Source organism: Colossoma macropomum, unplaced genomic scaffold, assembly GCF_904425465.1.
Source record: "Colossoma macropomum unplaced genomic scaffold, Colossoma_macropomum, whole genome shotgun sequence".
Taxonomy (NCBI): Eukaryota; Metazoa; Chordata; class Actinopteri; order Characiformes; family Serrasalmidae; genus Colossoma; species Colossoma macropomum.
Window position 1 is genome coordinate 2156006 of NW_023495761.1, and position 25096 is coordinate 2181101.

General features: G+C 39.6%; 3 protein-coding genes across 3 annotated transcripts in view; 1 reads left to right on the forward strand and 2 right to left on the reverse strand.

Annotated features, from left to right (window-relative positions):
• Positions 1 to 697: 697 nt before the first annotated feature.
• arl11 (ADP-ribosylation factor-like 11) lies at positions 698 to 1610 on the forward strand. The gene has a single exon (XM_036563459.1). The coding sequence runs from the start codon at positions 905 to 907 to the stop codon at positions 1433 to 1435; it is 531 nt and encodes a 176-aa protein (XP_036419352.1). The 5' UTR covers positions 698 to 904; the 3' UTR covers positions 1436 to 1610.
• A 743-nt stretch (positions 1611 to 2353) lies between these two features.
• On the reverse strand, positions 2354 to 5764 carry ebpl (EBP like). Its single transcript, XM_036563458.1, has 4 exons — positions 5502 to 5764; positions 5339 to 5408; positions 4367 to 4505; positions 2354 to 3827 (listed from the first exon to the last, which is right to left on the reverse strand). Exons 1-4 carry the CDS (start codon positions 5694 to 5696, stop codon positions 3599 to 3601), a joined length of 633 nt encoding a protein of 210 aa, XP_036419351.1. The 5' UTR covers positions 5697 to 5764; the 3' UTR covers positions 2354 to 3598.
• Positions 5765 to 9181: 3417 nt separating this feature from the next.
• The window catches only part of kpna3 (karyopherin alpha 3 (importin alpha 4)), a 32698-nt gene continuing 16783 nt past the window's right edge, over positions 9182 to 25096 (reverse strand). The window contains exons 4-17 of the mRNA XM_036563439.1: positions 24473 to 24502; positions 24168 to 24220; positions 23591 to 23686; positions 19894 to 19979; positions 19678 to 19764; positions 18893 to 19062; positions 16862 to 16906; positions 16585 to 16716; positions 15691 to 15819; positions 14606 to 14710; positions 12784 to 12855; positions 12516 to 12678; positions 12262 to 12356; positions 9182 to 12039 (exon numbers count right to left, since the gene is read on the reverse strand). Coding sequence (XP_036419332.1) covers positions 11941 to 12039; positions 12262 to 12356; positions 12516 to 12678; positions 12784 to 12855; positions 14606 to 14710; positions 15691 to 15819; positions 16585 to 16716; positions 16862 to 16906; positions 18893 to 19062; positions 19678 to 19764; positions 19894 to 19979; positions 23591 to 23686; positions 24168 to 24220; positions 24473 to 24502 — 1362 coding nt within the window. The 3' untranslated portion in view covers positions 9182 to 11940. The remainder of the gene's footprint in view (positions 12040 to 12261; positions 12357 to 12515; positions 12679 to 12783; positions 12856 to 14605; positions 14711 to 15690; positions 15820 to 16584; positions 16717 to 16861; positions 16907 to 18892; positions 19063 to 19677; positions 19765 to 19893; positions 19980 to 23590; positions 23687 to 24167; positions 24221 to 24472; positions 24503 to 25096) is intronic.

Here is a 25096-nt window from a genome sequence, read left to right on the forward strand (position 1 = left end):
GTGAACAATTCTGACTTTGTAAGTTTCTGCAGACATATTTCTCTTGAGGTAGTTCATATCAGACCCCTCTGAATGGATTTGTTTACACCTTAACAAATTAATTATACAGAAATAAAAAAATGGTAAAATTCTTGTTTATATATATATATATATATATATATATATATATATATATGCTGGCTTTGAGGGATAATATATATAAAATATCTTAAATCATCTTTGAACAATAACAAAAGTAAATTACAAAATATCCAAAATACCCATTTTAAATATTTCATCACTTAATTCTTCTAATGACGTACATTAGTTTTCCTGCTTTCCTTTGGGTTGTAACTGAGGCATTTCAAATATTTCATCACTTATGGTATTTATGTGTGTAATGTGTATGTGTAATAGTTCGATAGTGTACAAGGTTTTCTGCTTTGTTTTGATGATGCACCTGGCAGGTTGACAGCACTGTGCCTAAGACCAAACTACATTGGTGCCAGATTTATTAATACTTGAATTACCACTGCAAATTCTGTGACACACTCACTTGGATTTGTTCATTCGGCGGCAGTAAGTATGTTTCATCTCAAATTTGTATTAGCAACTATTTCAAAAAGCAAAAGTTCTTTTGTTAAAGGAGGACACACCTTCATCTTAACATGTGGATGAACTTGTTTAGCTACATTACACTGTGGAGGTATTTAAGGAAGCTTGCTACATATGGGCCAACCCACTGTGGTTAGCAGCAAACTATAGCACTGGCTGTCACTTCTGTTTCCTCTGCTTTGTACATTGTTTCTCAGCGTTGACCACAGGACACTTGATTTCGTTTGTTGCAAATTCTTCTGACAAAGAACGACCTCTACTTCAAACAAAACTCTTTATTCACATGACAACAAGCTAGAAGGAGCATACAATGGGGCCCATGCTATCAAAGAAGTTCCTCAAGACTCGGCAGGTGGTTCTAATGGGCCTGGACTCAGCTGGGAAATCCACACTGCTCTACAGGATCCACCGAGGGGTCGTCATGCAAACCTCACCCACCATAGGCTTCAACGTGGTGACCTTGGAACTGGACAAGAAGACGGTGTTTACCGTTTGGGACATAGGTGGTCAGGGGAGCATGAGAGCCAACTGGAAGTATTACCTAGAGAACTGCGAGGCTCTGGTGTTTGTGGTGGACGCTGGTGACCGTACTAGAATGGAGGAGGCCAAGACAGCTCTGAAGAAAGTCCTGTCTGACCACAACATGGCAGACATTCCTTTGATGGTCCTGGCCAACAAATCAGACCTGCCAGACGCAATGACAGTCAGCGAGGTGTCCAAGCAACTGGATATGGATAGCTACAAGGACAGGGTTTGGGAGATCCAAGCATGCAGCGCTTTGAGAGGACAGGGACTCCAGCAAGCTTTTCAGTCCGTGGCCAAACTCATTCAGACCAACTGAGAGAGACAAGGTTGAAAACTAGAGAGGGACGGTTTGATATTGAAGCATTAATACTTAAGTATCAACATGTTATTAATGTTATATTACAGTACTTCGTCTCTTGAACCCTTGGCTTATTATTCAATTGTCAATTGAAGGACATAGTATTCAGTAACTACTATGAATTATTCAATCACTTTTATGGAGCTAACGTTTAAGTTATGTATTAAGGAACAGAAGTGCAGGCTCATATATGGGCCATTAGTGTACTATTAATACTTCCAATCTTGATGTTTCCTTTTGAGAATGGATGGATTCTTGCATTAAATTATTGATAACAAGTATTTTCTTTAACCAATAATTGTAAGATTATTTTATTATAGTTGCTTGTAGCAAATAAGAGTGCACCTATGGTGTAAGTGGAGCTGATAAAACAGACAAAGAGTGTAGATACAAGGTAGTCGTACTTAATCAAGTGGCTGATTGGTGTTTTTCTGATGCACACTTTAACTAAATTCCACAGTAGAAAGCCCAAAGACGTTATCTGCACAAGAAGAGTTCAAAGTATCAGTCTTGTTATTGGCTTTGGGATACGAGAATTTGTATTAATCAATAATATTAATTACCAATAGTATCATGCATTCTTTCTTCAAAACTGTGCTGAGATGGATTTAAACATGTAGGCAAGTCAGTGGCTGGAAAACCAAGAACGTTTTTACTTTATATTCGATCATTTTAAGCTAATGACATTGAAAAATCATTGAAATGTGGTACAAATATAGAAGCACAGACAGAAGACTGGATGAGGGCCAAATCACGCCTTACTGTTTTGTATGTAAACTGACAAAAAACAGGGAAATGTAGAGGAAAGACACGCAGTCATCTTTAAACCCTTTAAACTGACTGATTGCAAAGTATTGAGATGTAGCACCAAAAACATGGGTTTCAGGGCAAGATTTATTTAATTAAGCTAATGATGGACAGAAATTCACTTTGTAAACTGCTTTGAACAGCCAAGAGTTTTATGGCTTGACTATGCTGACTACTGGATTATTTATTATAAACTGTATTATAACTGGATAATACTGTTGTGCAAACTAAATGTATTAATAATGAGAAGTGAGATTATAAAATTGAATGACTGTAAGTTTCGCTTTATTGTATTTATACCTTTTGTGTGGAGGGCGTGTCGCAGGCACATTCAACTAGGGGTGTGTCTCAGACGCACCCACCCTCATTGCTGACTAATACTTTTGATTCAACATAGAAATGAACAGCAAGTACGAAATGAATAGAAATGAGCAGTAAATGTGTTCAGAGTGATGATGGTTTCTAGCAAGTCACTATTTTTACTCTGGTCTATAATTAGTAGTTTTGATTTAAGCAGGCTGAGCTGCTACAAGATCCCCACGTAAGAGCCATTTTTATGCAAGATAAACAGCGTTTGTATTATGAAGTTTCAATGTTATTCCAGATAGACCATGGCCCCAGTTTTGTCCTCAGTGTCTGTTTCCCTGTCACCTCTGAAGAAATATTCCACTGTTACAATTACCATATACAGTCATTTCAATGCATTTCATTGTATTTGGCAAAGAGCTGAAAACCTCAAAACTCACTTATAATACAGGCCAATGGGCAGGTGCTGAATTCCATCAGTACATATTATGCAAAACATATTTTTGTACAACACTTTTATTAATTCTTCAGTCAAAGGTATTTATAAATAAAATTATAAATATGTATAATTCATTCTTTCAGAGATGGTAGCGGTTTACCAGAGAGAATAATTTATAGTAATTTATAACTAGCATAGTGGCAGAGGGAATTTTTACAGACTGATCACCGTGGATAGCAGAATACCTTAGGGAAAAAGCTTTTTTCACTGTGTCGCTCCAGTGTACTAAAGTTGTATACACGTTAAAAAGAACAGTTTTGGTAAGATATTCTCTCATATCTGCATCTTCATAAGATCTGTATTGTTAGACTGTTAAATAGTCACACATTTCATTTTTCAGTCATCCGTTTATTCAGGGAATCCAGCAACTCCCTAATAGTGTCTATTATAAATGAGTTTCAAGTCAACAGACTTGTATTCTTGCAAAATGATTGTCTGTGTTAAGACATTAAGCTGCTGGAATATTCCTTTCACTGTGCAAAATTAATCCACCAAGGTCTGTTCTGGATCTACTTCTGCTTCTTCTGACTTTGGTGAGACCTCTGTAGATCCTTCCACGACTGATAGAGCAGCAGGCCAGGCACCACCACCCAAACGCCATTAAAGAAGACCAAGTAGACCCACAGGTACAGCCAGTTACTGGTGTTCAGGTTAGGACTTCCTATCAGCCAGTCTGGACAGAAGGTCATCCAGCCTCCATACAGCTCACACACACACAGGGTGATTTGGACGAAGTGCCTGGAATAGAGAAAGAGGAGGGGTTAAAGTTTACACAGGTGCATGGCGGCACAGGCAGGCTCAAAGGCCAAGAAATACAACTGCTGATTATGCAGTAGGGGTGAAGTACACTGATATGATCTCAATCCCAGCAAAAGCTTGTGGCCTTTTTATAAGCTTAAAAGTAACGTCTGGTACTCCTTCAAGTTCGGTTCGGTTTTGCTTTGGGTTTTGAACCACGGTTTGAACCAGACATTCTCTGAAAGAATGTGTAGAGACTGCGTTTTAGTCTTTCTGAAACAGAATGGATATTCCATCTCCATCATATTTATCATGATAGAAACACACACATATAACACCACAAAAAAGCAAAATATAAGTTAATAACTAGACATTAAAGAACTGTAATTTGATAATGGAGTACAGCTACTAAACTGCACCACGCTTCTACTACAACTACAACTGAGTCAACTACTTATCATTCCTCTATAAGAGGCCAGGATAAGTTCAAACTGTGCCAGTTCATCTTGTTTTTAATACATATTCTTTTACTGTCTCACCTGTAGTGCTTGTCTTTAACAATAGCGTAGACCAAAAGCAGTGCTAGAAACCCATCCAAGACAACTGTGAGCAGCTCCAGAGATACTATGGTTGGGTCTGAGTGTAGCCAGCGCTGGTCTGCCTTACCGTATTCCTTCCCTGCAGAATATTACAACCAGATATGTACACAGCAGTATAAACCACTGAAGTATTTAGTGCAGTTCTCAGACGTCAAAACCGTTAAAGGTTGCACACTACCACTACTCATCACTAGATGTCGCCATAAGCTTCTTTTACAGCCTCTGTATGCAGTGCTGTGCTGCACCCAAGAGGATTAATTCAAGCTTATTAAACAATATACAGTATTAAAGGGGAATTCCACCGATTTTTTTAAATTTCTGCATAATTCATATTTAATATGCAAACAAAATCATTAAAAGTGGTCTGATGTGAAATGCTTTGCTCTAGAGAAACTTACTGAGTCAGATTTACTCACAGTGGTGGTGATAGGAACCAGACGTCCACAATGTTTAAATCCTCTAAATGCTCCCTCACAGAAAGGTTTTATATAAAAAAAATGTTTCGGAATTTGCTGCCTGATGTCTTTATGATAGTTTTGAGAGAAGGACTTGGCCTAAAAATGAATTTTTAAGATCTATTCATGGTGCAGGGGTCCTTGCAGGGGGGGAGTGTGAGGAAAAAAGTTCGAAAGAAAATGTATTTTCCAAGACATACCACTATTTTACCCTCATCAGCTTCACACACAGGCACAGGAAATAAAATGGCAGTATTTGTGTTACAGACATTGTGACCCCTGGTTCCTATCACCACCACTGTAATAGACGCCAGTCTGTAAGTATCTCTGCAATAAACCATCTCAAATCAAACCACTCTCGATGACTCTGTTTACCTCTCAACCAATGAATTATACAGAAACTTTGAAAAATCGGTGTAGTTCCCCTTTAAGAGCCTTGCAATATAACCGTACTTACAAAGCTCTGCGAATACGCTGTCTGAGCCTGCAACGGTTCCAACAAGTGACATATACACGAACGGGCCTTCCTGTCCAACGGAAATGACCACAGATGAAAAACGGTGTTATTGTGGTTACGTTACCTCCAGACCACCCTCGAGTGAAGCACTATCGTTACTCACCAGGGTGATGTGGACGATGGCGTCGTAAAACAACCACACAAGCACCCATCTATCTGTGGAAGAACACTTTCTGCCCCAAATCTGCGCAAATATGTAGCCGACGGCGAACTGTGCTGCGCAGGCGAGCAGAGAGATGACCGTTACTGCAGTGAAGAGAGCAGGCTCGTCCACTTTAACGGCTTCAGCCATTTTCATTCAAATAAAAACACACCGCTCTCGCTGTAACGTTAAGGGCCAGGACCTTGGTACTTTGCTCATCAGCGGCTAAACCTCAAACGCCCTCACAGTTACGGTCTCGCGAACTCCGCTCTCATTGGCTGCCGCTGCAATCTCTCCACTTTAGCCACGCCCCCGCATGGGAGATGGGCGGAGTCCGACTTTTGGCGCCAAATTTATTGCTCTGGTATCAAAGCAAAATCATCACTTCGTTCTACAGTTACAGACTGCAGTCCATCTGTTTCTCTGCATACTTTGTTAGCCCACATTTACCCTGTTCCTAGGTGGTCAGGACCCCCACAAGACCACCACAGGACAGGTGTGGGCGGTGGGTCGTTCTCAGCCCTGCAGTAACACTGATGTGGTGGTGTGTTAGTGTGTGTTGTGCTGGTATGAGTGGATCAGACACAGCAGTGCTGCTGGAGTTTTTAAACACCATGTCCACTCACTGTCCACTCTATTAGACACTCCTACCTTGTCAGTCCACCTTGTAGATGTAAAGTCAGAGACGATAGCTCATCTGCTGCAGTTTGTGTTGGTCATCCTCTAGTCCTTCATCAGTGGTCACAGGACGCTGCCCACAGGACGCTGTTGGCTGGATATTTTTGGTTGGTGGACTATTCTCAGTCCAGCAGTGACACTGAGGTGTTTAAAAACTCCTGCAGCACTGCTGTGTCTGATCCACTCAGACCAGCGCAACACACACTAACACACCACCACCACGTCAGTGTTACTGCAGTGCTGAGAATGATCTGCCACCCAAATAGTACCTGCTCTGTGAGGGTCCACGGGGGTCCTGACCATTGAAGAACAGAGTAAAAGGGGGCTAACAAAGTATGCAGAGAAACAGATGGACTACAGTCTGTAACTGTAGAACTACAAAGTGCACCTATATAGTAAGTGGAGCTGATAAAATGGACAATGAGCGTAGATAAAAGAAGGTGGTTTAATGTTATGGCTGATGGGTGTAGAAAGCCATTTAAACTCAGCCCTTAGCTGTACGTCTCCTTGTCTAACATTTAGAGCACTACTTGTGCTATGAAGCCATAGTTTCCTGACCTGTGCAGTGCACTGATGTGAAGAAAAGGGGCTATTTGGGCCTTCTGTGCCCTTCATGTCACAAAGCACAAGGTAGGATAGCTGCTTAGCCTCTCAACCACTATGTAACACATCTGGAGCTGAGAGTGTGGATCAGACAATGCGGTACTGCTGCTTTGCGGTCAGAACCTTTTCTCTAAAACCACATATTGCACTACTGAATGCACTACTGTTGGTGGTGTAGTCCTACTACTCTGACATGAGGTTTTGGAGGCAGCCCTACTCTTAATCAGGAGTGGAAAGAGTAGACAGAAACTATTCTTAAGTCAAAATATGGGTTCTACATCAGTCTCAATCATTGAAAATTCAAACAAAATATTTTTGAGCAAAAGAAAAAAGCATCTATATATAAACATTCAAGTAAATGCAATTAAAAAGTAAACATTTTACCAAATAAGTGAAATGTTCATTTTTCTTTTTCAGTTTGTGATGCAGCAACTAATGGGCAGTAGAAGTGTTTCTACAAAGACAAATTCTCACTGTTGTGAGCACTGTAATTTTACATTTATGTGAATTTGGTTGGATGTTTTAATATAAATAAATAAATAAATAAAGGAATATATAAATGCACTGGAACTCAACGGATCAGGAAAACTCAACTGACCAGCAAGAGAAAAATAAAAATACAAATCCCATGGCTTTTGAAATGTAAGAAGGTCTAAATGAAAATGTAAAGGGTATAAAGTATGCCTTTTTCATCTTAGAAATATTTTAGAGTAAGAGCACAAGTATTCATTTTGAACACTTCTTGAATAAAGCACAAGTCTTCCTTAGTGTACGTATGTAAAGTATAATATACTAACGAAATTCAATCAGGTATTTTCCACCCTGGTCTTCATGTTTGGGGCTGCAGTAAAACAACTATCAGTGCTCAGGATTTTGGTGGTGTTATCCTTGGCACTCATGATCCTATAGGTTATTGAGGCAATGGAGTCTATCATTAACATACTCTAGTCTTGGCTCAAAAACAAAACACCAAGGCAGGAATTTAAGGCCAAGTTGTCCAGCTTCTCCTTGTTTGAAATTTCTAGTGCCCACTTCAGGTGTTTCTCAGTTGTCATTTTTTGGGAAGCAAAAAGTCAGCACCCTGGACAGCGCACAACACCCCGTAACATCACTATGTAACCTGCAACATTTGAGGCTGGGGGGAAAAAAAACATCCAGAACAACTGAGGTAAGAGTCACACTATGGGCCTCATGCAAGAACTAGACATACAAAACTTCACAGTGATCCACAAGTCATATGTTCCAAAGCTAGAAAGCTTTCTTTTTTTAACAAAAGGATTGTAAACATCATGATGTGTAATGGTATTGTACTACTACCACCTATATTAATACATCGCAAAACTGCAAAACATATTGAAAGATTTTTTTAAAAAAGGAGTTTTAGCTCCTTGTGGCATATTGCTTTCTTTTAATTCAAGAAAAATACTGTGGCATTGTGCAGCCAGCATCATACACAAAGAAGGAACTCTAAGCCAGTTTTCATCATACTGAAAACGACAGCTGTTTAACATTGCAAACTTCCATGCCTAATATCGCATGATTCTTTAAATTATGAGGTCTAAGAGCTAAGGTGTCAAAATACGAATACTATTACATGACACCAATTACTCATACCGTAGTCTACTAATGGAAAAGCAATTTTACTAGCACATTTGACAAGGTTTGCTGGTTTGTGTGGGGTATTTCGGTGAAGTTGCCAGTCTTAGCATGTCAAATCAGCATGCAGCAGTGTTAGCTTGCAAGTAGCAGTATTCATATTTCATTTCGTGACATTTTGGGGTGAAAGTGTACACAGGACAAAATGCATCAGCTTTGGAATAATCTTAGCCCACCACAGGGTGCGATAGCAGTTTCCCTTATAGAAAACCAGCTTAAGCCTGGGGCTCCTTACTTGGTCATGTGGTCGACTATGTAGTGATAGCACAACTTCAAATGTCTATATTTATGAATGGCATGTCAGGGGGTGGAGTGACTGGCCTTACATGGCAACTGGATGTTAATTATGCAAATTAGGCATGCAAATTTACAGCACCGCAAACTCACACTTATGAACAGGTGCTGTTTGTTATGCTTATGGGATTTGTCAGTCAGCTCAAACTAAAAGTCAGCTCAAAAAAGTTATCTAAATTATAAAAAGCCCACCCTATAAAAAATAAAGTAAGAAAACTTATGTTCTTGCATGGGCCCACTGCAACCAAGAGTAATCCGATGTATGAAGCTATATACAAAGGCTTAAAGAAGTCAACAAGCCCATATAAAAAGGTAGAGAAACAGTACTGCACACAGAGAGAGGAAAAGGGAAGATAAAAAACAAAGTGCACTGTATTTAAGTGTGAATCAGAAAAGAGCAGTAAAGAACAGATGGCTAACAGCAAGTTTATTTTGGTTAGGATAATTGATACATAAAGCACGTCCTGAGGGAGTGATGAGTGAAGTATGGCCTGTTATGGAGAGTTTCTAAGAGGGGGAAGAAGGGTGAGGAGGGGCTGGACAGGACTGGAATTGTGGAGAGTTGAAGTGCATAGGATAAAAAAGAAAAAGAAAAGTGAAGGTGGAGAATGGAAGGGACCAGTTACAAGTCAGCCAGGAGATTCAGAGTAGAATTAAAACAGAATTACTGTATAGTCCAGAGCACAGAAGAAAGCTTTGTTGTAAAGTGGCTTAAAAAGGGAACAAAAAAAAACAAACAAAAAAACAAAATCACCCCAAACACTCCAGAGAAACGGAGACATGACACCCGAGAGACCCCATCCTAAAAACACCTCCATTGCTAAGCGCTAACTATTAAGAAAAAGATTTGCTCTGCTTTCAGTCTTTGAAATGAGAAACAAAAGGCACAATGAATTTCAACTCGTTCTTTATCTTTAATATGCACAAGAGCTGAAAAAATTACAGATGAGCCACCTTAAAGAGTAATTCAATGCTAAAATTTATAAAAAGATACAAACAATCAGAGGCCAAAATGCGAAGTTGCTTTTTTCCGTTAGTTTTTTTTTTTCCTTTTTCTTTTCTTCAGCAAGTAAAAATCTTGCAACCAGAAATAAGCTTGTATCAATTTCTGATACAAGACAAAAAATTTTCTTAATTCTTTAAAGTGGCTCGGTTTTCTAGGTGTCTAGATCATGAGTTTTCACACCTATGCAGGCTTTTTTTTTTTGTTCGTCAACAATAAATGGCTAATTCCAAAAACGCCAGGGCTGCCATTTGTCCTCGAATCCTCGTCCTCAGTAGTCTGCAGCCAAACCACAACTACATTAGTCCCAATGTAATTTTCGTTTTTCCATACATCCCTTTACAAATAAATGCACAGGGAAAAAAAAACAAAGAATTGTCCAGTCACAACAGTTAGAAAGCCCATTTCCAACACATTTCCATTTCAATTTTTTGCCATCACAAAGTGAATGTTAAAACAAAAAAAGACAAAAGTCCCATTAATTGTGAATCAGTAACACAATGTTATTATTGTTCTCAAGTGTCCCGACAAACATCTAGCATGTGTGGCAGCTTTTCAATTTATACTTTACACAAGAAAGTATTTTTTAGTTTGTACAGTTATGTTTCGTAGCAAATAAATTCCAAGAAAAAAAAAACAAAAAACAGCTTTGCCATGGATCTCCATTTCCCATTGCTTGTGTCTAAATTAAGCGAATGTCGCTTTCCATGTATGTTTAGCCAAAAAAATAATATATGTATATATTTATATTTTTGTGTGTATATATTGGGACAACTTCAAAGTGTGCATATAAGACTGAATCAAAGCTGCAAACGTGGAAGCTCCACAAATCACAAAAAAATAAAAATAAAAATAAAAATCACAGTTCAATCATTTCTGCAAAGTTTCTCTCTGCCAATGATTTAAGCCTTAATTTGTTTTTTAACTTAGAGAAAATATATTCCCTCTGAGGAGGAGGAAAGAGAGAAAAAGATGGGCCTGGTCATGAAGGCCTTTTGGGGTTTCTTCCTTATTTCTGTGGTTGAGGCAGTTAAAATGATGGATGACTCCAGAATAGAGAGATGCACCTCTAAGCGTGACACTGACTAATCCAGTGCCTCCTCCACGTGTCAAAATCCATAAACACTTTGAAAGGATGGCAGCATCCTGCAGAACTGACATCTTCCCATGTTCCACAACTATGCCATCCGTTCCTCCACTGACACTGCCCCGGTTACCGTGGTAACAGAGATCGACGCCACAAAACTTCTCCTGCCGTAGAAACTTTGTGTGTCAAATGACTTGAGCGTGTTAAACAAGACATCCTGTCTGTATGTTTGTTTTATTTGATTTGCTGATTTTTTTTAGTCATTTTCCCATTTTTTGTATACAATAGTCACAGTTTCATGATGACGTCTTAAAAAAATGAACAGGAGGAACTGGTGCTAGCTTCTTCCAAGTCCTGTTTGCACACCACATGTTTAAAAGAAAAGACCCCCATTTTCTGCAAAAAAATCCAGACTGCTCCACAGACAAGTCTTCCACAGAATAGTCCTTAGACCCTTCAGAGAAGGGAAAGCGGGTTCCACATGGCTTAACAGAACAGAGGCTGGATGTCTTGAGATAGGGTGTCTTTTCGAGCTCTACAATAGACTTCTGAGTGGGGCTGTGACATCTTGTTCAGAGAAATTTGTAAACGAAAAAAATTATGAAATTATTACCAAGAAACGAAAACAACAAAAAAAAACCCTGCCTTCAAACACCGGGATCGTCTTTTTTTCTCCCATCTTCCTCATCGGCTGATATGATGGCTGGTAGAACGTTAGAAGTTCCTAGAAATGTTCATGCACACATATGACTCAAGTCTGTGTGTTTGTGTAAGTGTAAGTGAGCAAAAAGAGCAAAAACCTTTTTTGGCAACTGCAGTATGACCAAAGAGGCGGGTTTAATCTTCCTCTTCTTGACGAAATGTGTAGACTTCGCTCCGACTATGGGTGACGCTTGAGAGAGGTGCTCTCAGATCCTTCAGTGCTAGTTTTGTTTGTAGGTTTTTTAGCGTCTTGATTGGTTGTTTTCACGGGTTAGTGGGTTGTTGGTTGATCTGTGATGGTTGAATCATGGGGTGGGGCGGCGGGGGGGTCGAGCAGCAGGGGGTCCCGCCAGCTTCAAGTTCTGAGTTTGGCTCTGTTAGAACTTGAACTCCTTGGTTTGGAGGTTGGAGGCTGGGTCAAAGTTGAATGTGCCTCCTTGTGTGGAGTCAGGGATCAGACTCGGGTCCTCGTCAATCTTGATAGGGGAAAAAAAATAAGAAAAAAGACAAAAAGGGAAATAGTTAAGAGTAAAACTGTATTTACTTATCACCTTTTCAAAACAAGTTTACAAATGGCTTTGCAGTGGGAATAAAAGACAACAAAACACAAAAGGGAAAAAAGGACTGAAATAAGAGCTTCTAGTTTAAGGAGGTCCAAAATAAACTATTTTAGAAAAATACCACACCAAGATACTTACATCATCTCCTGAAAAATACTGATCAATGATCTCGAATGCTAATTTGTAGATGTCCTCATTTTCGTGCTGCTGCAGGTTTTCGATTTTTTCCAGTCCTAATGGACAAACACAAGAGCATGAGGTTAAAGAGCTCGACGCACAGCACCGGACCATGTTTGCCCGTGCCCTCTGGACAAAAGCATTTCCAGACACAATAAGAGCTCACGAGAGGAAAGCTAAACTTTTGTTTTTCTTCTTTGCTGTGTTCTATTTACCTCCACACTCCTCAATGATCTCGGCAATGGTGCTGGCCTCCTCGCCGGCCATGATGAGAATGTTCTTCAGGCCATCTAGAACCACCTGCACCACCTGCGAGTCCTTCACCGACAACAGGTTGCAGAAGGGCGGGATCACATTCTGCTGCACCAAGTACTCCACCTGCCAATCAGGACATGGTCAGGACAAGAGGATGCAGCTCATTATATACATTTTTACATACACTGTACATTTATTATAAATGTGATGGGTCATTAATGCACTAACCTGATCTTTCCTTCCACTTATTGTTAAGTTGCTGATGGCCCATGCAGCCTCTTTCTGTGTTCCAAAATCACCCTTTTCAAAAGACAGAGAGGGAAGAAAACAGAATAAGACAAGTGAATAAATTGATGAGAGAGACAGATCGAGAGAGAACCAGAGGGAGCACAACAGCCTCAGTTCTTCGTGGCATGGATTCCACAAAATGTTGAAAACATTTCTTTGAGATTCTGGTCCATGTCATGATTGCATCAGGCAATTCCTGCAGATTTTTCAGGTGCACTTTCATGCTGCGAAACTCCCATTCTACCACATTACAAGGGAGTTTTATTGGATTCGGATCCGGTAACTGGGAAGGCAACTGAAGAACACTAAACTCATTGTTACGTTCATGAAACTAGCTTTGACTTTTGCTTTGTGACATGGCGCATTATCCTGCTGAAAGTAGCCAATAGAAGATGGGTAAACTTTGGTCATGAAGGGATGCACATGGTCAGCAAGAATACTCAAATAGGCTGTAGCAGTCCAGCGATGACTGATTGGTATTAATGGGGCCAAAGTGTGCCAAGAAAACATTTCCCACGCCATTACACCACCTCCACCAGCCTGGGCTGTTGACTCTAGGCAGGCAGGGTCTATGAATTCATGCTGTTGGCAGCAAATTCTGACCCTACCATCTGTGTGCCTCAGCAGAAGTCTGATTCATCAGATCGTGCTACATTTTTGCAGTATTAAAACAGTCCAGAGTCTGTGTCCACTGCAGCCTCAGCTTTCTGTTCTTGGCTGACCTAAGTGGAACCTGAAAAGATCTCTTGCTGTTGTAGTCCATCCACCTCGAGGTTCGATGTGTTGCGCCTTCTGAGATGCTTTTCTGCTCACCCTAAATGTACAGAGCGGTTGTCTCGAGTTACTGTAGACTTCCTGTTAGCTCGGACCAGTCTGGCCATTCTCTGTTGAACTCTCTCATCAATAAGGCGTTTATGTCTCAGAATTGCCTCTCACTGTTTTTTTTCTCTTTCACCTGAGTAAATACAGACTGTTGAGCAAGAAAATCCCTTATAGAAATACTCAAACCAGTCTGTCTGGCACCAACATGCCATGGTCAAAAACAAGAGATCACATTTTTTCCCCAATTCTGATGGTTGATGTTAACCGAAGTTGCTGGCCCCTGTTTGCATGATTTTATGCAATGTACTGCTGCCACACCATTGGCTGATTAGACAACTGCATGAGGTGTACAGGTCTTCCTAACAAAGTGCTCAGTGAGATCATATAATACACACAATATATTTTTTCAATACAGTAGCTCATTTACTCTCCTTCCACTGACTTGCACTAAAACCCTGCAAAACATCTACACTGTCTGTCCAGTGTAGCGACAGCTTTGCTTTCTTTTGAAAAATTACTGCTGCTACTTTTCAATTGAGGAAAAAAGCTTTAACATGTATCTTAATACAAGTATGAAGAGCACGCTTTACCTAAATAATGAGCTGCCAGTTTTCCGTTGCACACTTTTCTACATCTAAAAAGCACATATTGAACCTCTTTTGGCCCAAAGCTGGATTAAAGATTTGAGTACTGACATCATAGCAAGGGGAGGGGAAAAAAGTGGGTTTTGGTATTTTTCCCCAAGACAGACAATTATATATATTTAATTTTTTATAATAAAAATAAACATGTTGATGGAAAGGCATAAATTTGTTACATCACTGCAATCCAACAAAGACAATAGTTTGTATTGAAAAACAGAGTGTCCCCAAGTTTTGACAGCCAGTGTATTTGTTCCAAAATCCAGGGAGGCTATTGGGTGCGAGTGTGTGTGTGTTACCTTGGCCAGCTGGTGTATGATCATGGGGATGAGGCCTGCATCTATCACAGCCTGTACTTGCTGCTGGTTCCCTGCTGTGATATTGGACAGGAACCACACTGCCTCCTGCAGGGAAACACAAACACAAAGAACCACCCGGTCAGAGGGGGTGGGGGGTTTCCCTTGATACTGATCAACTTCCATCCCTTCAGAGGGATCATTAAACCCATAAGACCAAAACTAAGGACTGGAAATCAAACAGAACTTCCAGTAAAAGTTGTTTTGACTGAGATGCATAAGCTGCTTAACGATGAACCTCAGCACAATCTAAAAGTGGAAGGAAGAGGGGAGGAAACTTGAATGAAACGAAATCAAGTGAGTTTGCAGAATAGCATGATCAACTGGTTTTCTAACAGCTTGCTTTAACTGATGTGATACTAGCACATTAACACAGTTAAGTGTGGCCTAAGAAATGCATTAACTGTCATAAAGAACCTGCAGACATATTCTGTGTCCATGATCAAGGGGAAACCGGGACGTTTATGACTACCAAGTAGAAAAAAAATTTATTTGATAACGGCCCTCCAACTTGTAATTCCCCACTTCTAAAGTCAAGACTTTAAAAGCTTTGACTTCTTTGAGCTGTCATTCCATGACAGCAATTCAACACGGTGGCATCCACAGAACAAGAAGAAATAGCTTATTTTGCCGACAGCAGCAAAAGAGTGGGAGACCACTGTGAGCGTCAACTGTTTTCCCCCAATTTCAAATAGTTAAAGTTGTGTGAACGCTTTGAAGTGGGAACCAAGAAGCTCAGAGGGTTCAAAAATGTGGGGGAATATTTACCATTAATGAAAAAAAAACTTAGAGTTACCTTTTAAAAATTTCACCAACATTTTCTCACTCCAAATCCCGGTTCATTATTGTTCTAGACGTGTAATATTTTGACTTCTTTCCAATACTGGGAGTGGCAATTATGTCAGTTCTGAAAAATTTCTGAACCGATTCTACACTTTCAACAAGCATCCTGTTACTTGTGTACTCATTTGTAACCATAAACAGGGTGGAATGAGATGGTGGGTGTATGTATGTATGTGAGTACACACCTTGTTGATCTTCTCTTTGGGGTGTGTGAGCAGGTTGGGGAAGTGAGAGAGCACGTCACAGTTCAGCACCACCTGAGTCTGCTCATCTGTCCCCGTCACAATGTTCCCCACTGCCCTCAGTGCTGCTGTCTGTAGGGGGTGGGGGGTGGGGTGTTTAAGATCATTAACATACAAACTCTGAAAGTCAAAAAACCAAAAACCCAACAAAGCTAAAAACATATGAAAAGTAGACTAGTATGATGGTTCTGGGCTAACATATTAGCTTGTGGCTACTGCAATAGATTGGAGTACTTTAGAGCATAGCTTTTGTTTACTGGTTCTGTGCTGCTTAGAAACCAAACTGAGCGGATCAGGAAAAACCGTCTTGCCAATCTAAAGTCTAAAATATTGTACATTTATTTACATTTTAATGTAAAATGCTCTTATAACCTAAACATGAAAAACATTAACATGTTAACATCAAGCATATTTTCAGGCCATGCTTATTTTTGCTGTACAGAGAAATATACTGAACAGAATTATGAATCTTGCGAAATCCTTATGCCCCCATTATTTGGCCCTTCTTAGTTTTTATTTTCAAAAGAGAAAACATTTTGAAAGAGAAGCAGAGTCATCAGCCTAAAATATCCTTGTTTAAACATCCTTGTAAATCAAATATTGCTCATGTCTGGATTTCTACCACAGTTTCACTTTTGGACTCATTGTGCACACTATTTGCAAAAAAAATAAACCCTTGTCATCCTGCCTCAGGATGACCTGTGGTTATTAGATCTAGCAGGAGAAAATGAATGACATTTGAAAATGCACCATCCATCCCAAAATGAGAATGCTGATTCCAAAGCCATGTTTAGCGATCAAAGTAGTTTTTGTGGATTTTTGTGCCCCCTTCTTTACCTGAACTTTGACTTCTTGGTGGCTGAGTAGGGGGACGAGGAAAGGGACGACACCTGAGTCTATGACCATCTGTATCTGCTCATTCCCTCCGTCTGTTAGGTATGACAGAGCCCACACTGTGTCTACAAGAATCTAGGGAGGGGAAGAAAAAGAAACAAGCAGAATTAAACAGTGTTCAAAACACTTTCTAGCTTGCAAATGATAAAAGACAGAATTCAACTAGTCTGTTGCAAGGTTGCAAATTCATATATGGTGTGGAAGAGATGAGTCTACTTACATTTATGTCTGTGTGGTATATGAGTACACATAGTGCAGGAAGGATCTGTAAGAAGGAGAGAGATTTTAATCAGGGTTCATACATAACATTGCTCTGAGTCAGTCTAATGTATTCACCGGACAGGTCTTTACAGATGCAGTTGCTTTTTATGCATTCCAGACAAACACACACACACACACACACACACACACACACCCTTGTCTAATGACTTCTCAGCAGCAGGTGGTTCAATAAGGCTCCTTTCATCTCAAAGCTGGATAGTATGATCACAGCGATAGAGCAGGATAAAGTAATATTAAAGCCTGAAACATCATGTCTGGATTATATGTCAGAATCCGCCTCCCTCAGAGCAGGTTAGAATTGTTTATTACAGTTTTGGTGCACCGAGACTAGAGGAGCAGTGAGCAGCGGCTGGGATGAAATAAGATTTCCCCAGGAACACATTATCCTAAAACAGCAGGCAGGGTTATGGAGGGATTTCACTGGAGTTGTGGTCAGGTCACAGCGACAAAAAGTGTAAACACACACAGGCGCTTAAGAGCATAGCAATAAGTCAGAAAAGGCTGCGTGTTACAGTGACTTTACCATGGTTAGGCACAAACAAAGCTTTTATAAGACCAACACTGTTAAAATATAATACAATAAAACATATCTACGTTCAAAATATAAAGCACTTTATTATTAAAAATGATCACAATCAACAATTCATCTCAGAAGATGTATTTTAAGAGTAGTATGGTTGCCAAGCAACATAATAACCAAAAATTGTGGCTCAGCCAATCAGATTTTAGAACTGGAGCTATCTTACAATACTAAGTGTTCTACAATACATAGAAGGCAGTTCATCCCCTTTTAAAGTAGGCTGATGTTACAATATGATAATAATATGGAGAACACAATGGTTATTGAAATGCACAGATACAGAACTCTGTACTTACTTATTTAATCAGGCACAGCCAGCTGTTTTATCTTGTCATGTTCAAAGGTACATAATGTAAGTTTTGGAGATTTTGAGATCTCTCTGGTTGAAATGTGTAATTGCTCACGTGAGAAAGAACATTTTTAGCGTTGGTTGTGCTTTGAACTCCTTCCCAGATGAGTATGACGTTTGCAAGCACGCTGAAAGAGTATTCAGAGAACTCAGTCAAAACGTGGTGCAGGATGCGTCTTCCGAGGGTTCAAGTTAATTGTCTACTATTGTCATCATATGTTCATTAGTATAATGTTGATTTTGCCTTTGAGCCCTAATCATTTAGCTCGACCTTATTTTTTGGTCTGTGCGTGACATTAATATTTGAATTCGTATGACGTAGCCCGAAAAGCTTCTGTGAAATCTGACCCAACACCTGTGACTTATATTGTTAGACCTAAGACCTCTGATTTTAATTTTCTGACAAATTAGTATTTTAGGCTTCACAGAGAGACTCGCAAAAGCACACGCACACACACACACACCATATTTTAGTGTGCTTTTTCCTTTACCTGACTCAGTAATGTTACTTATTATTTCAGCAACTTAGTGTAGATTTGAATCAAAATTTTTACCAAATGTGTGATGCTGAACTGCAGAGAATGTCTGCACACAAAAAGCTAATTAGATATCTCACATTATGCGAAATAGTGATCTAAACCACTGGAATATTTTGAAATATTTTAAACAAACAAACACAGAGTGACCGTCATCATTCTGTTTGGTTACCTGGTAGCATGTTAAATCACATATGCTAAAATATAAAAAATATAAAAATAAGTCACTAAAATCGACTGAATGGTGAGGTAAAGTTGGTTGTATTCACAAGTACATTTTGGTATCTGTTTAATATATATTTAGAGATCATTTTTTTCTTTCGTGCTCAACCACTGACTCCTGTCTCTTACTGGCCGGAGCACTGTTATATGATAGCACATGCAACTTTTCCAAGAGGACAATGAAGCACAATCACAATCTGCACAAACACATTGGTGTCTGTTGTCCAACAAATTGCAAAAGAGCTAAAATGCCCGTCCCTACCACACACAGACATCCCTCACCTCCTGTACTGTTTCCATGGGTGGGGGAGGGTCCTTGTTTCGGCACAGGTTAACAATGACCCAGGTGACATTTCTCAGAAAGGTGATGGGGATGGAGGGATTGATGAATGACAAGAGGGGTTTGACCACACCCAGCGAGATAACATAGTCTCGACACTGTGGCCCATCTCCTGCAAAGATCACACGCACAAAATTGGTATTCCACATGAAGTTCTCTCTTCTCATTCTTTGACAATTACAATTACAAAAGTGACACATATCTATTCTCGCGAATCTACTTTTCAATCATCTGGAGATCATTTCAACTGAATTACATGTTAAAGGGCAAACTGTCAGAAAAGAACTAATGAGAATTTGAACAAAGAGGCAGAAAAATCTATTTTATTAATCAATATAAACAAAAAGTCACAGTTATTGGCAGCAATAACAGACATACATATTTATTAATTATCTGACTCACAGGTCATTGAGCATAAAAAATTCAGTTGCAAGTATGACTACTAAATGTTTATTTGATACCACATTTGTATTTGTAGATATATTTTATTATGATTTAAATTTGATGAAACTCAAATGAAAAGCACACACACACACAATACAGAATGTGTTGTGGAATGTGATTACAGTTCTTACTAACTGTGTAATAAATTGTTACATTAAAATTTATTACATTAAAATAATCCAGCTAAATGTCTCCAACACATTGCCTTCTAAGAGTTAAATTGTAATATGAACACAGAGACAGAATCAGATCAAGAGTTACCAATAATGTTGATCAAACTTACCAATAATGTTGCCCAGTGCCCATACGGCTTGCTCACAAACATTCTGGTGAGGGGAATGGAGCAGTCGCAAAAACAGTGGAACAGCATCTACACAAACAAAGGGTAAGAGAGGGGCAAAAGAGGTCAGCTGGATTTAAAATGCACAGAGATATATATGAGAGGAGAGAGCAAGAGACAATGACTCAGTGCAGATGGTACAAACAGTGTTGGACTTACTGGATTTGACCACAGCCTGCGTCTGCGCTGAGGTCCCTGATGCAATGTTAGTCAAAGCCCAGGCGGCCTCAAACTGCAAAGAGGGACTATGAAGAGATACGTGGACACAGACAAAGATGAGGGTGGGAGGGTGAGGGAAGAACAGAAAAACAGAGATCAAAAGGTCAGTAAAAGCCCAGACTATCTACAGAGCCAATACCAATAAGACAATCTCCTCAGCCTGGCGTGGTCCTGGATCAATAGCTGCCAGAATGTGATTACAATCCCATTCTCCATCACCCCTTTGCTTTTGTTTTCCTCTTTTAATCATCTTTGAAAAGAAACAAACTCATGGCTCCCTACATAGTGCACTATACAAAGGCTTTATCTACACCCTACACACTCCCCTTCAAAAGCCAAGAAATACAGGTTTCTTCTACACTCTAAATAGTGCATCACACAAAGGCCTGAAAATAACTTTCTTCTACACCGTACATAGTGCACTAAATAGGCCATGAAATAAAGGCTAGACTACACCTTAGACACTGCGCTACAAAGGCCGTGAAACAAAGGCTGCGATCGTTTTTGACTTAGCTTGACTTGATTGTTAACGTGAACTGCCGATGACTGCAGAGGTGGGGCATGAAAACACTGCCATCAAGGCGGACACATTCTACTTTCCTTAGCATGAGCTCACAACAATAGCCGATCTCACAGCGTTTGCCTTTTTTGTTGCACATGAAATCAATGTGCTCAAATAAACGCTGGAAATGAAAACTATAGCGTATAGTAGCCATAAGTAAAAAATGAGCTGCCAGAAGAAAGAAACCCCCTTAGGGAGAAATAACCACAGGAGATATTGGATCTGAAGTTCTTAGAATAAAAACGTAACATACGTGACACGTATCATGTTTGTCACTGAGATTCCAGCCAATCAGGGTGATGTTCTGATGTCATAAAAACATTGTGGCTCATGCAGCAGATTAAGAGCCACTGCAGCCACCTTGCTCTCATTAAATTTTGTCATGTGATATGGTGACGTTCTGCAGCGCTGGCGGACAAAATTTCTAACCAGCATGCATCACGTGAAGTCAGTGCTGCGCAGGGCACACCCTACATAGTGCACTACAAAGGGCATGAAATAAAGACGTATTCTACCCCCTACTACAAGACCATGCAATACAGACATGTTCTACAGCATGCACTGCGCATCCAATAGGGAGTGATTTGAGACTCAGTTATACAGAGCTTCAGTCATGTGCCAAATAGTGCTCCTTTGCCACAAGTCAGAGTGAAGGATAGGGCAATAATTCAACTCCCCTGCTAAATAAGGGTCTGTCCTTTAGTAAGCTACAATCAGCTGGTGACCTAGAATCAGACTACTGCTGTCTGCCACTGATGTAGTCAGAACTGGGAGTGGACAATATGGCAAAAATATATCAGGATACTTCACAGTGCCACATCTAAAAAAATCTTTCAAAAACTACAATCACTATGATGTTATTTAAAATAAACACTTCACACTGTACTGCATCTAATTAAACAGGGCCAATTATGCTGTCTTGAAGCACTGGGATTCGAACTTGCGATCTCTCAGTAAGTCGAAACCTTTGACAGCTCGACACTTGGGAGTCTCTTTCAAATCTCTCTTAATGAAACATGAATGTCCATGTTCTGACAACATCCAGAAAATCTTATTCTGACATAACTTAATACAATTGCAATTGTGTCATAGCACCCATCACCAGTCTGCAATGTTTTGGAGTGCTTTCTTTCAGACATGTCCTGTCTGGTCATCACATACATATATGCCTGCCCTTAAAAACAGTCACTGGGCTATGCACAATTACTGGAGCCCCTCATATTCCTTTATGTATGTGTACAGTATTGTGAAAATCACAGACCACCTTTCACTTATTTAATTTCCAGTCAAAACAGACACTCACGTATTTCTTTGGAGCCTGAATATATATGGTAAACCACTTGCATAAGGTTGAGGAAAGCCAAATAAAAGTGGGGGGGAAAAAAAAACAGGAGACTGCAAAAATAGAGATCAAAAACGTATAGAAAGTTACAGAGAAATGGGAACTTCTAACAACCATGCAACAACTAGACTTCGAAAACTGTTGGCAGCAGATAAGTAGTGCCTAAAGCTTTCATCTTTGATAGGCAGAGGAGAAAATCAAGCTATACTCTTGCTTCAGATTGGAAAAAATCCACAGGTGATTGTCCATCCTTTCACTGTGAGAACTCAACACTATGAATCTGAAAGGATGTGTAGCTGTTCTTACAGAGAAAAGAAAATAGAAAAGAAAGAACATTTGCAAATCAAACAAAGAAGCTGCTGCAAAAAATGACTGGAAACCCCGGAGTCCAGACTTCAACATCACTGAATGTACTGGGTCATTCTAATTGTGAGAAGTAGAAAATGCACTCAACTTCAAAGACTAAACTGTGGAGAAGTGGAAAAATATCCCTAGAGATTTTACCTGAAAATAACAAAATGCAAAGCGTGGACACACTAAATACTTAAAAATCTGACATTATACATATTATTATATATATTAAACTGTGTTTTACACAGTTTAGATTTACAGAATCAATGCACATAAACATTTCTGTGAATGAAATGTTAGTCAGCTTGGTTAAGATGTTTTGCTAAATGTGTGTTTTCTGTTTTATTTTCCTGAGGCTGAATAAAGCAGAAAACAGATGAATAACTTGCACTTAATGGCCATTTTGACTGGAAATTAAATAAATGAAGTGCGATCTCAGATTTTTGCACTGTATTGTATGGCCACTGTAGGAACAAAGCTGAGGTGTTCACATTATAAAAGCCTTGTGAGAGTGAGAGAGAGAAAGCGAGAGAGTGACTGAGTGCAAGTGGGAGAGTGAAAGTGGGAAATGGGGGAGGGGAGAAAAAAAGCCCAACAGCACAGCAGAATGCACTGGCACTTCAGGATCTCCATCACGCTCCAATTTCTCTCCCTCTATCCATTCATTCATCCATCCATCCATTCATTCCCCATCATATTTCCCCATCAGCCTATCCATCATATTCTCTAGCTCTCTTGCGCTCTCTTCGCTTCGCACTTACTCAGTCTCTCTTTCTCCAATCTCCAGTGCTCAGTTCCACAAACCCCTTCTGCCCACCCTTCCAACCCCCCTACAGTACTCCTCACGCCTGCTGGTGCAGCAGCCTGTAATTCTCTACACATTCAGCTAGAACAGAAAAGAGACTGCAGACTCCACTAAAACCTTATAAACACTACAACATTTTAAAAACCCTAAAAGCAGTTTGAACCCACTCTACCCAACACTAATACAGCTAACCTTAAATAGCTACCATGCTACAAGTTTTCACAACTTGCACTAAAGACAATAAAATGGAGTTAAAAACCTTACTTCATACAATGATTTGTAGCTTTAAACCTTTCAATATTAAAGCATCTGCACCTAACTGTGTTATGCTAACCACAAACTTTCACAACTCCCATATCATAGCTTTGGTTCCATTATGTGCCAACAAGCGTGCTAACCACCTTCCCGCTGCAGTTGCTGACAATGTAAAAGATCATTTGAATTTTTAGTATCTTAAAGTCAGTATTGGTCACGAAAACTTCATATCAGTCGGCCCCTCTCCAAACCACCCTCTTTTTTTCTCACTCCCTATCCCTCCATCCTACTGTGGTGGTGTGGTGTAGGAGCGATGACTCACTTGTCATCCCTCTCCAGGCATTTGACTAGGATGGGGAGGATCCCAGACTTTATCAAGTCATCTATGGGGGGGTTTCTGTCACTGGAGAGTAGTTTTCTGCAAACAGTGGAAAATAAATTCAGTTAAATGCTCTGCATTTCCAGCAGAACTATAGCTGAAAAGTAAATACAAATATCTTTAAGTAAGTAAATGAATAAATGAATAATAAGTAAATCAATCAGTTTTCTGGAGTTCCAGACAGATCTACTGCTGTATTTCATTAGTAATGTCAGGTACTGTCCTTGTTTAACATTGCCCACAGTGCTGAATAATGGATTTGTTAGTCAACTAGTCCAGTGGCTCTCAAACTGGTCCTTCGGGGCCTCTAAAGGGTCCACATGGAGAATCACTGGACTAATCGATGGTTAGGGGATAAAATCTGATTATTTTGGTAAGACTTATTATTTTTTAAACCTTAAATCTTTCTGAAAGATATAAAAAAATAATAGAAGTTTTACCAACATAATCAGATTTAGACCAACCAAAATACACTGATATATACCCATTTGCACAGGCCCACAGTTAGTGAATCTCTAACCTGGCTGCTTGCACTGCACTGAGCTGTACTACTGCGTTGTCACTTGTGGCATTCTGAAAGAGAGAGGGAGAGAGAGTGTGAAACAGAGAAAGAGCAAAAGATTGAGAAAAAAAAAGCAGCAGTGTGCTCAGCACTGTGCTTAAAGAGCAGTGTGCATAGCCTTTACAGTTAATCCATCTATCAACACCACTCATCAATACACACCTGCTCATTCATGCCAGCGCACACAAACACTGCAGTCAGTTATCATTAACACTAACACAAAGCTCCTCTCTACACTCACATGCACATACACACAGCCTTACCTGTAAGATGGCGTCTAGTGTTACATTTTGCTGTGGAATGAAATGTGAGAGAAAAATAGAAAAGTGAGAAATATTGTCATTTTAGGAAAGGGCTTTCATCCAAAAACTTAACATCAGAAGCATAGCAAGATGAGCATACTCTCAAAACAAACGTGTTAAAAAGCCATGAATTCCATGAATTCACTGTTTTTGTGATATTACAAAAACAATACATTTACACATATATCCATCAGTTTAGCACACAGCTCTGCAGATTCACACTGAATTTATAAGAAGTGTTTCCTTACTGCTTTTTTTGAATGAGGTATGATACAGGGCAGCCAATCAGAAAAGCAGTCATTTACATGCATCAGTCACAAAGTAACAAAAACAGCCTGATTTATTCTGTGATAAAGAGAGGCTGGAAAAGGTTGGTTGGTTAAGGTTGATTGTGTAACATGAATGCCTATGTTTGTTACTTAAACCCAGACAAATATCTGAAGTGGACCTCATAGGGGAAAAAAAAACAAAAACAAAAAACAAAACAAATAAAAAAGTGCAGATTATCAAAACGTGCTAAAATAATGATGAAAAAATGTGTCATCAATTCACAAATTTTTGAGAGTATGATGCATGATTTCAAAA